At 41.5% G+C, this 18,284-nt stretch overlaps 1 protein-coding gene across 1 annotated transcript in view; it reads right to left on the bottom strand.

The window, feature by feature from the left end:
• FKBP9 (FKBP prolyl isomerase 9) overlaps positions 1-18,284 on the bottom strand; it is a 48,637-nt gene that overhangs the window by 11,772 nt on the left and 18,581 nt on the right. Inside the window, exons 5-6 of the mRNA XM_081244915.1 lie at positions 11,700-11,889; positions 6,782-6,927 (exon numbers count right to left, since the gene is read on the bottom strand). Of these exons, the coding sequence (XP_081101041.1) occupies positions 6,782-6,927; positions 11,700-11,889 (336 nt within the window). The remainder of the gene's footprint in view (positions 1-6,781; positions 6,928-11,699; positions 11,890-18,284) is intronic.

Raw genomic sequence — 18,284 nt, 5'->3', positions numbered from 1 at the left:
CCACCTCATCTCCATGAGGAGGACCAAGGTGCAGGCCATGGTTGTGATGAAGGGGATTGGTGGAAAAGAAAGCTGCATCTTGGGCTTCCTTGGTGGTGCAGTGGTTGAGAGTCTGCCTGCCGATGCAGGGGACACGGATTCGTGCCCCGGCCCGGGAAGATCCCACATGCCACGGAGCAGCTAGGCCCGTGAGCCATGGCCGCTGAGCCTGCGTGTCCGGAGCCTGTGCTCCGCAACGGGAGAGGCCACAACAGTGAGAGGCCCGCGTACCGCAAAAAACAAACAAACAAAAAGGAAAGCTGCATCTTCAGCAGCTCCAATAACCTCTCTGAAAAAACATGTGGATGGAGCCCAGAAAGGGACAAGAAACTGATGGCATTGGGCTGGTACAAACTTAACCTCCCCTTGCCAACTATATGGTTGGACCATTCAAGAGGGCTGTTTTCTTGCTTTCTGTACAGCCCCTGCTCAACCAGTCCCTGCTTCACTCACATGACTATCCAATTCTCTTAATCATAGCACTTAATCAGTAACTGCCTACATGCTTGCCCCCTGCCCCAGGTGCTGGTTTCCCTGGTAACTGATGAGCCAAGCTGACATCAGTTCCCCCTTTAAATGGTAGCCCCTTCTCCCCGACAAGTAGCAAAGATTCCTGCCATGTTCTGCCTGCTCTCTGCCGTTCACGATGGGGTGTTACTCCAGGAGCTTTTGCTGCAGACTTGTAAGACCCCTTATCCAATAACTGGTTGATGTCTCTGTTGCTGTCTCTGGGCTCTTTCTTCAGCTTCGAGGCTGGGCAACTACAAGGCTTGCAGCCCAGCACCAACTAAGTGAATGTTGCTTGCCACCTGGATCTACAAGAATTCAGTCATTAGCCACTGCAGTCACTGACCTACAGCACACCTTGGAAAAAATTCAGGGGGAAGATCAGGGATAAGGTACCTGTGCTCTGTGAAAACTGGCAGAACAGGCCTCCAGGTAGTTAGAGGTTTTCAGGAGAAAACTTTATGAACCCAGACTCTTGCATCTTCCTACACTTAGAAAAGCACTAAAGTCAGTAACTGAGATACCTATTCCCCGTGACTAGCAGCTACCTTCAGCCAAGATGTGTGCTTTAGGGCTTCCCTGGTGGCACAGTGGTTAAGAATCTACCTGCCAATGCAGGCAACACGGGTTTGAGCCCTGGCCCTGGAAGATCCCACATGCCGTGGAGCAGCTAAGCCCATGCAACACAACTACTGAGCCTGTGCTCTAGAGCCCACAAGCCACAACTACTGAGCCCATGTGCCACAACTACTGAAGCCTGTGTGCCTAGAGCCCGTGCTCCACAACAAGAGACGCCATCACAATGAGAAGCCTACACACTGCAAGGAAGAGTAGTCCCCACTCACCACAACTAGAGAAAGCCCACGCACAGCAACGAAGCCCAACACAGCCAAAAATAATAACAAATTAATTAATTAATTAATTAAAAAGATGTGTGTTTTATTGCACACACCCTTCCTCCAAATTCACATATATACTAGCCATCCCCCTTACCTCTTTGGAGCAGTTCCTCAGAGCTATCTGAGAGGCTATCTCCCAGGCTATAGTCCTCAGTAACCCCAAATAAAACTATAAAACTGAACTCACAGCTCTTACATTGTTGGGGTTTTTTTTGGTTTTTTGTTTTTAATTGACACCCTCAAAGGTACATTCATGTGCAGGACTATCTTAGGGCACCAGGACTACCCACGCCCCTGTGCTCTGATATCAGTTTGCCCAGCACTTTCCTGATAACTAACCCAGCTTCTCAGGCCCCCAGGATCCCAGGTCCAAGTATTCTGATCAGTGCAGAGGTCAATCACACCCTGTCAAGTAAGTATTCAATGTCCAGTTCTATGTCAGCTCCTAGGAAGTTAGCATGAGTCAGTCTACCAGGTGTCTGATTAAGGCACAAATGCACATCTACTGAGGCATCAATAAGAACGTAAGCTCTATGTGGGCTGGGAGTTTGTCTTTTTCTCTGCTGAATCCCCAACACCTTAGGGCAGTGCCTGGTCATGAAGGCACTCAATAAATTTTATTTTTATTTATTTATTATTTTTGGCTGTGTTGGGTCTTCATTGCTGCACGTGGGCTTTCTCTAGTTGCAGCGAGCGGGGGCTACTCTTCGTTGCAGTGCGCGGGCTTCTCATTGCGGTGGCTTCTCTTGTTGCAGAGCACGGGCTCTAGGCGCACGGGCTTCAGTAGTTGTGGCTCGCAGGCTCTAGAGCCAGGCTCAGTAGTTGTGGCGCACAGGCTTACTTACTCTGCGACATGTGGGACCTTCCCAGACCAGGGCTCAAACCCGTGTCCCCTGCATTGGCAGGCGGATTCTTAACCACTGCGCCACCAGGGAAGCCTGGCACTCACTAAATCTTTGATGGACAGATAGATGGGGTTGCTGGGCCTACAAAAAAACCCAGACTAGACCTCGAGCCATAAGATCCCACCTGCCCCAGGCAGCCAGCGCCCCTTCCACCCTCATTCCCTCTATCTGGCTCCACCTTCTCCAAAGAATATACAGTGTAAAACTTAGTGCTGACCAGTGTAGGGGAGTAAAATTGCTACCCCAAAAATGTCTCTTCGACATGTGGATTATTTCAAGTTGAAAATAAACAAGACGCAAAAGACTCAAAAAAAAAAGAAAAAAAGAAAACCTTTCTTTTTACCTCCTTAACTGCCTAAAGAATGTAGATAGAAGACCTGTTGGAGCATGGGGGGAGCTATCACCATACATAACTACTGTATGAACTAGATGTGGAGACAGGAAGGAACCTAGCAAAGTCTGTTAGTTAAAATTTCTCCTGGTGTCCCAATGTCTGTGTGGCCCAGTAAACATTTGTTTACCAAACATTTGCTTTTCCATCTCCAGGTCCGAAACCACTACCCCCAACATCCTCTTCTGTCTTTAGCTAATGGTGGTGTTTAAGGTGAGGGCTTCAGACATTTTGGTGAGTTACTCAGTTTCCCTAGGTCTCTCCCATATATACATGTCATTAAACTTTGTTTGATTTTCTCCTGTTAATCTGTCTCATATCAATTTATTTCTTAGACCAGCCAGAAGAACCTAGAAGGGTAGAGAAACTATCTCCTCCCCAACACCAGCAAACAGGTGAAAATAATCCAACGTTTCATTAGGCCCCCGACACCAGCCTCCTCTCTGAATAAACCCTTAACCAATGCAGAAAAGTATTCATCAATTTTTCCCACTAGATAAGCCGCCTCAAGAAGAGACACAGATGACAAAAAATAAAGCGGCCAGCCAGCTGGGCCAGAAGGAAACACGGCAGCTCTTGGCAGTGTGGGTTTCCTCTGAGAGCTCTGGGACTTCTGGTTGGAGTTCTCAGTTCTTCATGTATGGGTATCAACAAGTCACAGCGTAATGGAAACTCATTCTTCCCCTCTGCCTATGACACAGGCAGCAAGAACCCTGGGTGCAATTCAACTCCATCACTGATTAGCTATTGTGGCCTCTAGCAAATGACTCAACCTCTCTGGGCCTCGTTATCTTAACAGAGAACTGTTTTGAGGTTTGAATGAGCTCGTACATGAGAAGTCCCTCACAGTGTGGGTAAAATATTAGCTTTCTTCACTTTCGAAAAAGAGTGCTTAAAAGGTCATGTGGAAGCTGGGGAACAGAAAACCACCGAGGAAGTGATGCTGCCAGAACCCTGCAGCAGAATCCATTCTCCACTTCAGGGTTGCAAACATCCAAACGCTCTAAATTCAGGGCTGTCCCCATGGAACAAAGCAGACAGCAGAAAGGGCCAGAGCCTTTACAGAAGGCCTACCCCCTCCCCTCCACCAGCCCTGCAAGAGAAAATGGCTGCAACAAAATGAAATGCTGATGACTTGGAAAGTCCAGCATTTCTTCCTTCCACAAATAGTTACTGAATGCTTACCATGTGCCTGGCCCTGTGGTATGTGGTGAGAAAGCCACAGGCTTCCTCTGTGTCCTGACACCCTTCTAAGGTCAGTCCCTCAGTGATTAGCATTAGGTCCTGTGCAAACCCCACAAGGAGGCCAAGGGCACTCGCTAATCAATAGGACAGAAACAGACCCTGTGCAAGAGCAGCTGGGTGTTACTTGCCAGGGTGCCCCTCCCCCCCATGGGAACAAATGATTCAGGGTGAAGTAGCCTCATGCCCAGAAAATTTATGAGACTTCAAATGTTTCCCAGAGCCTTATATAATTCTTTGCACAACTGTCTCATACTTGTGAGAAAGCCAAAAGGATAAATAATTTAAGCAAATGTTTTCCATCAGTATATTCTTTTTAGGGAAAGGAAGAATTAGTCCTGAGGGCAATATGAAACATGAATATGCTGGAAGTATTTGTCTATTCCTGCATGTATTTGGCTAGAAGTAGAAATTTACATAATACAAAACAACAGAGCATCAAGACACTAAGACAAACAGAACATGAAGCAAGGCTTGTTGAATGATCTTAAGACCTTAAGCTGTGATTTGTGTGGCTTTATAAATCAGAAATTTAACTCAGGAAAAATAATGGTACAGCCTAGTTTCCAACCAACCTGATGATTCTTAGATCCTCCAAATAAATCCTACTGGGAAAATTCTGAAATCCACTGTAGTAGTAGAAGTCAGAAGCATGTTAACAAAATGAATGTGTACAGCCAGCCAGGCCAGCCAGAATCTCATCAGCAAAAAGAACACAAAAGCAAAATAAATACTGTATCAACTCTTCCAAAGTAAGTTAGCAAAAAATGGTATCTGAGAAAAAATAAATAAAGGAAATATGGTTTGGAATACTATGCAACCATTAAAATTCTATGCAACCTGTTGGCATAAAACATTGTTCACAACAAATTACGTAAAGAGAGAAATTACAAACCAATATGTATAGATGATCCCACTTTTGTCAGTATTTGACAAAAAATACTGTAGTATTTTTTGTCAATAGTGTAGATGGATATGTGTTTATTTCCTTTTATCTACATAGATTCATGTATACTCAAAAGTATAGAAGGATAGTCACTTCACGGTTATATGAGTTTCCTATTGCTGCTATAACAAATTACCACAAGCTTGGTGGCTTAAAACAACGTAACTCGGGCTTCCCTGGTGGCACAGTGATTGAGAGTCCGCTTGCCGATGCAAGGGACACGGGTTCGTGCCCCAGTCCGGGAAGATCCCACGTGCCGTGGAGCAGCTGGGCCCGTGAGCCATGGCCGCTGAGCCTGCGCGTCCGGAGCCTGTGCTCCGCAACGGGAGAGGCCACAACAGTGAGAGGCCCGCGTACCGCCCAAAAAGAAACAAAAAAAAACCCCACATAACTTTATTCTCATAACTCTGGAGTCAAAGTCTAAATTCAAGGTATTGGCAGGGATGTGTTCCTTTTGGAGGTTTCAGGAGAATCTGTTTCCTTGCTTTTTCCAGCATCCCAAGGCCACCCTCCTTCCTTGACTTGTGGCCCTTTCCTCCACCCTCTAAGTCAGCAGTGTAGCTTTTTCTCCTCTCTCTGGTCTGCTTCCCTCTTGCAAAGATCCTTGTAAGTACATCAAGGCCACCTGGATGATCCAGGATAATCTCATCTCAAGACCATTACCTTAATCACATCTGCAAAGTCTCTTTTACTGTGTAAAGTAACATATTCACAAATTCTGGGGATTAGGACATGGACATCTTTTGGGGCCGATATTCTACCTACCACATTAACAATGGTTATTCCTGGGTGGTGAGATTATGGGAGATTTTTGTTGTTGTTGATCTCTATTTTCTTTTTCTAAAGTCAACATATATTATTTGTGTAATTTTTAAAAAGAAGTTTGCTGTTTGGGTGACAAATATTCTAAAACTGGATTAAGGTGATAGTTGCACAACTCACAACATTTATTAAAAGTCATTGAATTGTATACTTAAATTGGGTGAATTTTATGGCATATAAATAATACCTCGATTAAGTTGTTAAAAACAAAAACCAAAATCTAACGCACAGTATAGTAAATATAGACAACAATATTGTCTTATAATCATCAAACTTGCTAATTATCAATTATTCCAACCATCAAAAAGAAATGATAATTATGTACCATGATAGAGGTGCTAATTATCACCACAATGGCAATCACATTACAATATATAAATGTATCAAAATAACATGTACACCTTAAATGTACACAATGTTGTATGTCAAATATATTTCAATAAAAACGAAAAACACAAAAAGGGGGTTGCAGGCTTCCCTGGTGGCGCAGTGGTTGAGAGTCCGCCTGCCGATGCAGGGGACACGGGTTCGTGCCCCGGTCCGGGAAGATCCCACATGCCGCGGAGCGGCTGGGCCCGTGAGCCATGGCCGCTGAGCCTGTGCGTCCGGAGCCTGTGCTCCGCAACGGGAGAGGCCACAGCAGTGAGAGGCCCACGTACCGCAAAAAAAAAAAAAAAGGGGGGGGGTTGCAATTTACTTTCAAATGGCTCAACAAAGAAAAAATGTACTGTAGTTATATATATAAAGCAAATATAACAAGATGTTGACTATTGGTGAATCTAAGTGGAGTTCACTGTACAGTTCTTTCAACTTTGGTGTAGGTTTTAAATTTTCCAAAAGGAAAAGGAAAACGGGCAGGGGGAACAAGGAGTAATGACAGAGCATCTCTAGAAACTAGAGTCATTTGAGTATTCGAGTCTGAAGCTAGACTTTAGCTTCTATGCTTTGCCAGAGGCCCTGGTTCCAAGCAGCGTGGAAGCGTCAGGTAGTGCCTCTCAGTTTAACCTTTTAGAAGGCAGCCAGCACTCACCTCTTCCTTCCTCGCCATACCCCAGGTGAGGGGGGACCACAATCCTCCGCTTCTCTCCAATGCAAACGCCGAGTAAACCTTCATCCATCCCAGCAATCACATAGCCCTGCCCAATGTACGTGTCAAAGGTACGGTTCCGCGAGTAGCTGGAAAAGAGGAAAAGAGCTTGGTCATGAGGGATACCGCAGCAGCAGTGTAGTTGGTACCATGAGGCAACAGAGCGCAGGGGCCTCCAGACCCCGGAATAGGGTGAACCCTAGAATCTGAGTACAAGCCAGGAAACACGCTCCCCTGAAATGATGAACAAGGATCCACACACTGCGTGGGAGCTGCCGCCCACACAAACGCTCCCAGAAACGAGCCCTCCAGCCCTCTGGTTTGGTCAGGTTATGAATGGGATGCGGGTTACAAGAAGCAATCATGCAGAAAGTAGCTATAATGTAAATCGGACTGTATGCTTGTTGACCATGTCAGGTTAATGAAAAAAGCAGCAAGGGGGCCCTTGTCAGAAACTAAGAATTTCTCTGTTATCTCTTGTAAAGAAACAACTTAGAAGTTCTAGAGTCTTCTATTACTCTAACATAAAGTTTCAAATGAAAGCCCAAAAAGGGGGAAAAAAAAAAGAAAGAAAGAAACTAAGAATTTCTCTAAAGAGGAGAGTTTTTGTGTATGTGGGACATGAATATTCAGATTGCCAGAAAAGTAGCATATATACTGAGAGCAATTTAACACTGTAGTGAACTCGCCCTACTGCAATCCATGCTCACCAAGCTACCTCTCAGTGAGTACCTGAATTTCCCAAGCGCCTCTGGTAGGAGCCCCAAGCATTCCACTCAGTGGAGAGATCCAGCCTCTGTATTAATTGCCAATTGAGTCTGATTACTATGAGTTTGGAGAAAACACAGCCTGATGATTCCAGAATAAAATAATAAAACTTCATTTGCCACTTCAGATACTGAACTCTGAACCACAGTGATCTGTACCCATTACCCACCCCCAGCTGGAGCAGATTGTGGCAAAAAGCTTGTCTGGAAAGAGCCAGTCAGTTCCACTGTCACCTCATCAAACACAGCCCAAGGATGACTGTGTCAGAGAAGATGGTCAGCCGTGGGACCAGGGAGATGAAAAGGCAGAGCTGTGAGAGGCTCTTCCTCCTCAACACCCCTCAGGGACCACAAAGCCAAGGGGCGTGAAGAAATGATAGTAACAAATGATTCTCCTCACCCAGGAAGCAGATTTTCTACATAATTATCTGTATTTCACTGTATATGTACGGAAGACCTATGAAATGCATAACTCTGGTTCCCTGTGAAGAGGGGAACTCGGTGATTGAGGGACAAGAATAGGGGGAAAATTCTTCATTGTATATTCTTTTATACTTTTAGGATTTTGAACCATATCAATGTATCACAGTAGGAAAAAATGATGTTTAAAAAGAAAAAGAGGGGCTTCCCTGGTGGCGCAGTGGTTAAGAGTCCGCCTGCCAATGCAGGGGACACGGGTTCGAGCCCTGGTCCAGGAAGATCCCACATGCTGCAGAGCAACTAAGCCTGTGTGCCACAACTACTGAGCCTGCGCTCCAGAGCCCACGAGCGACAACTCCTGAAGCCCGGGCGCCTAGAGCCCGTGCTCTGCAACAAGAGAAACCACCGCAGTGTGAAGCCTGTGCACCACAACGAAGAGGAGTCCCCACTCGCCGCAACTAGAGAAAAGCCCGCGCACAGCAACAAAAACCCAGCACAGCCAAAAATAAATAAATAAAATAAATTAAAAAAGAAAAAGAATATTCTCTATCATACAAATTAAAAAGATACAATAGCTAAAGGTATGATTGTGGCCCAGGAATAGCTAGATCACTGGAAAAGGATAAAAATTCTAGACCAAGACCCAAAAGTGTATACAAGAATTTGGTACATGATCAATGTCAGATTTTAAATGAGTGAGGAAAATACAGTTATTCAATAAAGGGTGTTGGAAAAACTGGCTAACCATCTGGAAAAAACCATTTAGATCCTTACTGTCATACTGAACACCACAATCAATTCCAGATGGATTTAAGATTTAAACATGAAAGCATTTATAAACACGGAGAGAGCCTGCAGAAGCTTTTTAATATTTACTTCGAGTGGTGAAAATGGAAGGGGTTGATGTGAAATTGTTACATTTTATTAAATATCTTTGCATTGTTTCACTTATACAAAAAGAACATAATACTTTTTAAAATAAAAATTCTGATAGAGAATATTTTATAGGATAAAAAAATAAAGCCATTAGAAGAGCAGGAGGAAAATACAGGTGAATATTTATATACTCTAGGGGAAAAAAAACAAGTCCAGGGGAGGGGAGAGACTTTTTAGCAAGTTACTCAAGACAGAATATATAAGAATTTAAGTAAGAATAAAGGAAGACATAAAGGAGAAATGGAATGTATTTAACAACATAAAAGGTTTATATTTAAACAGATCAAAAATCACAACAGAAATTAAAATGCAAAGAAACAGGCAATATGCTTTCAATAATATGCAACCATAAAAGTGTTAATATCTTTAATGTACAGAGATCTTAAATTAATAAGAAAAGGACAAATACCAATATCCTCAATATAAAAACAGGCAAATACACAAACAGGTAAATCACAAAAGAAAATATCCAAATAGTCAATAAACATTTGAAAGAATTTCAACCTTAATAGCAATCAAAGAAATTCACATTACAATTATAAAGTTCTATTTTTCTCCTATAAATTGGCAAAGATTATTTTTAAATAATACCCAATGTTGCTGAGTTTGCAGGAAATGGGGTACGCTTAGTGATGTAAAACCTTCCTTGAGGACAACTTGGTACTTATATCAAAAGCTGTAAAAATACACATAACCTTAGACCTAGAGATTCTTCTAGAAATTTATCCTAAGGAAACAGTCATATTATTTAAGATTTAGCTACAAAAATAATTATTGCAGTCCCACTTAGAACATCAAAAGATAGAAAATAATAGGGATTGATTACTAAATTAAGGCAAATCTATATAATGGAATATTACTTAGCTCTTAGGATGGATTAGACCCCAGTGTACTAAAATGGAAATCTGTTTGAAACCTAAGAAAACTGTGGTTCTATTAATATGGAAAGAAATCTGGTATCCACTAGAAAAATGGCTTTTCAACTAAAAATAAAATTCCAGGGAATAAAAGACAGAACCAAGCTCATATGTGACAAGTAATCACACGCACACACTCTCTCAATTTTTTTAATAGAAAAAATAAAAACAACTCAAATGTCATCAATGGGGAATGGTTAGATAAATATGGTATATTCACTCAATGAAACACTACACAGACATAAAAAATGATTTCTCTCTACGCATTAATATGGAAAAATTCCAAGGTGAAAAAAAGCAAGGAGCAGGGGCTTCATTGGTGGCGTAGTGGTTAAGAATCACCTGCCAATGCAGGGGACATGGGTTCGAGCCCTGGTCCGGGAGGATCCTACATGCCGTGGAGCAACTAAGCCCATGCACCACAACTACTGAGCCTGCACTCTAGAGCCCGCGAGCCACACTACTGAACCCGCATGCCACATCTACTGAAACCTGCGCGCCTAGAGCCTGTGCTCCACAACAAGAGAAGCCACCGCAATGAGAAGCCCGCGCGCCACAACGAAGAGTAGCTCCTGCTCGCTGCAACTAGTGAAAAGCCCATGTGCAGCAACGAAGACCCAAGGCAGCCAAAAATAAATTAATTAATTTAACAAAAAGCAAGGAGCAGAATAGTGTATATAGTACGTAGCATTATGGTATGTGTATATGTATATAATACATAGTTATATATGTATGTATATAGTATTCTATATGCTATATACTATAAAGCAGAGAAAATAATATAACAATTGTATTTGCTTATATTTGCTTTAGGAAAAAAATCTACACATTTGAAGAATAAAAAAAGAAACATTAATAACAGTGGTTAACTCTAAGTGGCTTGGGGGGAGGGGGATGTGAAGTTGGCAGGGATGGTTGGTACAACATATCTTAATGCATATTTTGTTTTAATTCTGAACCATGAGACTATTGCCTTTTTCCAAAAAATCAAATGAAAAATTTAAAAGAAGCAATCTGCGGAGTAGTAAGAATGAATTATGCAAATAAAATTATACCATATAAAAATTCTGTAATGTTTCTGGGTCACTAATTAAACGAGAAGTCTCTTACCTCAGAGAAACAGGTAGATTGCTGTCACTACTTGCTTGCTCTATAGGAAGCTAAAGGAATCCAAACAACACATGCCACCTGAATGAGCAACACATACCAAACACCTGTTGCCTGCTCACAACTGCAGCTAAGCCTGATAAACAAAACAAAGCTTTGAATAACAACAGGCTCGGTAATTAGCCCAGCATCCAAACAGTCCCTGCAGCAGATAAGCCATTAAAGTTTGCAAAGTGCTTCTGCCTACCTTCTCTCTTTAATCTAATCATCTCTTTGAGAAAGGTGCTAACAACAGCGAAAAAACTGAAGCTCAGGGAGGTCAAATGCTATCCAAAGTCACACACCTAGTGCACCACACACAGGGACTGGAATCCAGGTCTCCCAGCACCAAGTCTGTTCTCTTCGCATCCCACCGCCTGGACCTGCCTTCTGGTCACTTCCCCCCTCGGACCCCAGAGCTGGGTTTATACTTGGATAGCCAAGCACAGTCTAGAGGGATTGTGGGAGTCTAGGGTGAGCCTCTCGTGCTTTCCTGCAGACCCATCTCCCACAGGCCCCAAGGAGACTGTTCTAACAACCTCTGAAGGAATTCAGTGTCAGAAAATAGAAACCTATACTGGAGATGAAAATACTAACTCAAAATCAGCACTGACAAGCTATAAACTATATTTAATAAGATGTTCTGGTAAGTGAAGGACCCTGTTGTTTGCTTACCTGGAATCAAAGAATGTGCCGTCCAGAAGTGTGCCGTTGTAATGATACCTGAGAAAGTCCCCACTTTGACTTTGCCGCTCACAGTTTTCAGGTACTACCTTATTCTCAATGGAAATGCCATCCTTGGGGTTATGGAGGTCCAATAACGCAACATCAAACACGAGAGATGCCTGCCCAGGAATGTCTTTCCCTAGAGTGGAATGAAGGAAGATGATGAAATCAGGACACAAGATTTAGGAAGTATCAATACTTTAACTACAATTCAACACCACTGTGTTGGTGTTACACATTCCTTGAAGTTTCCCAGCCAAGGAAACAAATGTTCTTCCACATCTTGGGTGGTCCCCCATGGTGTCCAACCCAGGGCTGGCAGGTATAATTTGAAGCCTGACTTCTGCAGAAAAAGGAGCAAACTGATGATAATGACATGGAGAATACTGTGACCACATTCTCTATGCTTGTCCTTGCAAATCAAGGCTCTATGTGAGTGGTTATATACCCACATGCAAACCCAAATACATACCTCTGTGGGTTTCTGTTTGTATACAGATGCAAATCACAGACATTCCAAAGCTTGGATCTGGTTCTGGAGAACACTACATAGACTTGTTCTTTGGAACTCAGACAATTTTAAAAACATTTATTTTATTGAGTATAGTTGTTTTACAATGTTGTGTTAATTTCTCCTGTACAGCAAAGTGATTCAGTTATACATATATATACTTTTTTTAATAGATTGTTATGGAGTATAATTGCTTTACAATGTTGTGTTAGTTTCTGCTGTATAACAAAATGAATCAGCTATATGTATACATATATCCCCATATCCCCTCCCTCTTGGGTCTCCCTCCCACCCTCCCTATCCCACCCCTCTAGGTGGTCACAAAGCACCGAGCTGATCTCCCTGTGCTATGCGGCTGCTTCCCACTAGCTATCTATTGTACGTTTGGTAGTGTATGTATGTCCATGCCACTCTCACTTCACCCCAGCTTCCCCTCCCACCCCATGTCCATTCTCTATGTCTACGTCTTTATTCCTGCCCTGCAACTAGGTTCATCAGTACCATTTTTTTTTTAGATTCCATATATATGCATTAGCATATGGTATTTGTTTTTCTCTTTCTGACTTCACTCTGTATGACAGATTCTAGGTCCATCCACCTCACTACAAATAACTCAATTTTGTTTCTTTTTATGGCTGAGTAATATTCCATTGTATATATGTGCCACATCTTCTTTATCCATTCATCTGTTAATGGACACTTAGGTTTGGTCCATTTCCTGGCTATTGTAAATAGTGCTGCAGTGAATATTGTGGTACATGTCTTTTTGAATTATGGTTTTCTCAGGGTATATGCCCAGTAGTGGGATTGCTGGGTCGTATAGTAGTTCTATTTTTAGTTTTTTAAGGAACCTCCATACTGTTCTCCATAGTGGCTGTATCAACTTACATTCCCACCAACAGTGCAACAGGGCTCCCTTTTCTCCACACCCTCTGCAGCATTTATTGTTTGTAGATTTTTTGATGATGGCCATTCTGACCGGTGTGAGGTGATACCTCATTGTAGTTTGTTTTCTTTTTTTGCGGTACACGGGCCTCTCACTGTTGTGGCCTCTCCTGTTGCAGAGCGCAGGCTCAGCGGCCATGGCTCACGGGCCCAGCCTCTCCGTGGCATGTGGGATCTTCCCGGACCAGGGCACAAACCTGTGTCCCCTGCATCGGCAGGCGGACTCTCAACCACTGCGCCACCAGGGAAGCCCTCATTGTAGTTTTGATTTGCATTTCCCTAATGATTAGCAATGTTGAGCATCCTTTCATGTGTTTGTTGGCAATCTGTATATCTTCTTTGGAGAAATGTCTATTTAGGTTTTCTGCCTGTTTTTGGATTGGGTTATTTGTTTTTTTGATATTGAGCTGCATGAGCTGCTTGTATGTTTTGGAGATTAATCCTTTGTCAGTTGCTTCATTTGCAAATACTTTCTCCCATTCTGAGGGTTGTCTTTTCGTTTTGTTAATGGTTTATTTTGCCATGCAAAAAGCTTTTAAGTTTCATTAGGTCCCATTTGTTTATTTTTGTTTTTATTTCCATTTCTCTGGGAGGTGGATCAAAAAGGATCTTTCTGTGATTTATGTCATAGAGTGTTCTGCCTATGTTTTCCTCTAACAGTTTTATAGTGTCTGGCCTTACATTTACGAGTTAATCCATTTTGAGTTTATTTTTGTATATAGTGTTAGGGAGTGTTCTAATTTCATTCTTTTACATGTAGCTGTCCAGTTTTCCCAGCACCACTTATTGAAGAGGCTATCTTTTCTCCATTGGATACTCTTGCCTCCTTTATCAAAAATAAGGTGACCATACATGTGTGGGTTTATCTCTGGGCTTTCTATCCTGTTCCATTGATCTATATTTCTGTGTTTGTGCCAGTACCATCCTGTCTTGATTACTGTAGCTTTGTAGTACACTCTGAAGTCTGGGAGCCTGATTCCTCCAGCTCCGTTTTTCTTTCACAAGATGGCTTTGGCTATTTGAGGTCTTTTGTGTTTCCATACAAATTGTGAAATTTTTTGTTCTACTTCTGTGAAAAATGCCATTGGTAGTTTGATATGGATTGCATTGAATCTGTAGATTGCTTTGGGGAGTAGTCATTTTCACAATGTTGATTCTTCCAATCCAAGAACATGGTATGTCTCTCCATCTGTTTGTATCATCTTTAATTTCCTTCATCAGTGTCTTATAGTTTTCTGCATACAGGTCTTTTTTCTCCTTAGGTAGGTTTATTCCTAGGTATTTTATTCTTTTTGTTGCAATGGTAAATGCGAGTGTTTCCTTAATTTCTCTTTCAGACTTTTCATCATTAGTGTATAGGAATGCAAGAGATTTCTGTGCGTTAATTTTGTATCCTGCAACTTTACCAAATTCATTGATTAGCTCTAGTAGTTTTCTGGTAGCATCTTTGGGATTCCCTATGTATAGTATCATGTTATCTGCAAACAGTGACAGCTTTACTTCTTGTTTTCCAATTTGGATTCCTTTTATTTCGTTTTTTTCTCTGATTGCTGTGGCTAAAACTTCCAAATGGTGAGAGTGGGCAACCTTGTCTTTTTCCTGATCTTAGTGGAAATGATTTCAGTTTTTCACCACTGAGAACGATGCTGGCTGTGGGTTTGTCATATATGGCCTTTATTATGTTGAGATAAGTTCCCTCTATGCCTACTTTCTGTATGGTTTTTATCATAAATGGGTGTTGAATTTTGTCAAAAGTTTTTTCTGCATCTATTGAGATGATCACATGGTTTTTATCCTTCAATTTGTTAATATGGTGTATCACATTGGTTGATTTGCATATATTGAAGAGTCCTTGCATTCCTGGGATAAACCCTACTTGATCATGGTGTATGACCCTTTTAATGAGCTGCTGGATTCTGTTTGCTAGTATTTTGTTGAGAATTTTTGCATCTATGTTCATCAGTGATATTGGCCTGTAGTTTTCTTTTTTTGTGACATCTTTGTCTGGTTTTGGTATCAGGGTGATGGTGGCCTTGTAGAATGAGTTTGGGAGTGTTCCTCCCTCTGCTATATTTTGGAAGAGTTTGAGAAGGATAGGTGTTAGCTCTTCTCTAAATGTTTGATAGAATTCGCCTGTGAAGCCATCTGGTCCTGGGCTTTTGTTTGTTGGAAGATTTTTAATCAGAGTCTCAATTTCAGTGCTTGTGATTGGTCTGTTTATATTTTCTATTTCTTCCTGGTTCAGTCTCGGAAGATTGTGTTTTTCTAAGAATTTGTCCATTTCTTCCAGGTTGTCCATTTTATTGGCATAGAATTGCTTATAGTAATCTCTCATGATCCTTTGTATTTCTGCAGTGTCAGTTGTTACTTCTCCTTTTTCATTTCTAATCCTGTTGATTTGAGTCTTCTCCCCTATTTTCTTGATAAGTCTGGCTAATGGTTTATCAATTTTTTTTATCTTCTCAAAGAACTAGCTTTTAGTTTTATTGATCTTTGCTATCGTTTCCTTCTTTTTCCTTTATTTCTGATCTGATCTTTATGATTTCTTTCCTTCTGCTAACTTTGGGTTTTTTTGTGTGTTCTTCTTTCTCTAATTGCTTTAGGTGTAAGGTTAGGTTGGTTTTTTGAAATGTTTCTTGCTTCTTGCGGTAGGATTGTATTGCTATAAACTTCCCTCTTAGAACTGCTTTTGGTGCATCTCATAGGTTTGGGGTTGTCATGTTTTCATTGTCATTTGTTTCTACATATTTTTTGGTTTCCTCTTTGATTTCTTCAGTGATTTCTTGGTTATTTAGTAGCATATTGTTTAGCCTCCATGTGTTTGTATTTTTTACGGTTTTTTTCTTGTAACTGATATCTAGTCTCATAGCGTTGTGGTCGGAAAAGATACTCCTTATGATTTCAGTTTTCTTAACTTTACTGAGGCTTGATTTATGACCCAAGATATGATCTATCCTGGAGAATGTTCCATGAGCACTGAGAAGAAAGTGTATTCTATTGTTTTTGGATGGAATGTCCTATAAATATCAATTAAGTCCATCTGGTCTACTGTGTCATTTAAAGCTTGTGTTCCCTTATTTATTTTCATTTGGATGATCTGTCCATTGGTGAAAGTGGTGTGTTAAACTTCCCTACTATTATTGTGTTACTATCGATTTCCCCTTTAATGGCTGTTAGCATTTGCCTTATATATTGAGGTGCTCCTATGTTGGGTGCATAAATACTTACAATTGTTATATCTTCTTCTTGGATTGACCCCTTGATCATTATGTAGTGTCCTTCTCTGTCTCTTGTAATAGTCTTTATTTTAAAGTCTATTTTATCTGATATGAGAATTGCTCCTCCAGCTTTCTTTTGATTTCCATTTGCATGGAATATCTTTTTCCATCCCCTCACTTTCAGTCTGTATGTGTCCCTAGGTCTGAAGTGGGTCTCTTGTAGACAGCATATACACGGGTCTTGTTTTTGTACCCATTCAGCCAGGCTGTGTCTTTTGGTTGGAGCATTTAATCCATTTACATTTAAGGTAATTATTGATATGTATGTTCCCGTTACCATTTTCTTAATTGTTTTGGGTTTGTTTTTGTAGGTCTTTTCCTTCTCTTGTGTTTCCTGCCTAGAGAAGTTCCTTTAGCATTTGTTGTAAAGCTGGTTTGGTGGTGCTGAATACTCTTAACTTTTGCTTGTCTGTAAAGGTTTTAATTTCTCTGTCGAATCTGAATGAGATCCTTGCTGGGTAGAGTAATCTTGGTTGTAGGTTTTTCCCTTTCATCACTTTAAATATGTCCTACCACTCCCTTCTGGCTTGCAGAGTTTCTGCTGAAAGATCAGCTATTAACCTTATGGGGATTCCCTTGTATGTTATTTGTTGCTTTTCCCTTGCTGCTTTTAATATTTTTTCTTTGTATTTAATGTTTGATAGTTTGATTAATATGTGTCTTGGCGTGTTTCTTCTTGGATTTATCCTGTATGGGACTCTCTGTGCTTCCTGGAGTTGATGGGCTATTTCCTTTCCCATGTTAGGGAAGTTTTCAACTATAATCTCTTCAAATATTTTCTCAGTCCCTTTCTTTTTCTCTTCTTTTTCTAGGACCCCTATAATTCAAGTGTTTGTGTGTTTAATGTTGTCCCAGAGGTCTCTGAGACTGTCCTCAATTCTTTTCATTCTTTTTTTTTCTATTCTGCTCTGCAGTAGTTATTTCCACTATTTTATCTTCCAGGTCACTTATCCGTTCTTCTGCCTCAGTTATTCTGCTATTGATCCCTTCTAGAGAATTTTTAATTTCATTTATTGTGTTTTTCATCATTGTTTGTTTGCTCTTTAGTTCTTCTAGGTCTTTGTTAAATGTTTCTTGTATTTTCTCCATTCTATTTCCAAGATTTTGGATCATCTTTACTATCATTACTCTGAATTTGCTTTCAGGTAGACTACCTATTTCCTCTTCATTTGTTTGGTCTAATGGGTTTTTACTTTGCTCCTTCATCTGCTGCGTATTTCTCTGTCTTCTCATTTTGCTTGACTTACTGTGTTTGGGGTCTCCTTTTCACAGGCTGCAGGTTCATAGTTCCTGTTGTTTTTGGTGGCTGTCCCCAGTGGGTGAGGTTGGTTCACTGAGTTGTGAGGTTTCCTGATGGAGAGGACTGGTGCCTGTGTTCTGGTGGATAAGGCTGGATCTTGTCTTTCTGGTGGGCAGGACCACATCTGGTGGTGTGTTTTGGGGTGTCTGTGAACTTATTATGATTTTAGGCAGCCTCTCTGCTAATGGGTGGGGTTGTGTTCCTGTCTTTCTAGTTGTTTGGCATGGGGTGTCCAGCACTGGAGGTTGTTGGTCATTGAGTGGAGCTGGGTCTTAGCACTGAGATGGAGATCTCTGGGAGAGCTGTTGCCGATTGATATTACATGGGGCCTGGAGGTCTGTGGTGGTCCAGTGTCCTGAACTCGGCTCTCCCACCTCAGAGGCTCAGGCCTGACACCCGGCTGGAGCACCAAGACCCTGTCAGCCACACGGCTTTTTTTCTAGTTTCTGTCCTTTTCCCACACATATAGGTTTTTTCCTTCATATCATTCAGTCTTGCTA

The sequence above is a fragment of the Mesoplodon bidens genome, assembly GCF_964165515.1.
Source record: "Mesoplodon bidens genome assembly, chromosome: 9".
Classification (NCBI taxonomy): domain Eukaryota; kingdom Metazoa; phylum Chordata; class Mammalia; order Artiodactyla; family Ziphiidae; genus Mesoplodon; species Mesoplodon bidens.
The sequence above is the reverse complement of the archived record's forward strand: the minus strand, read 5'-3'. Positions and strand labels throughout refer to the sequence as shown.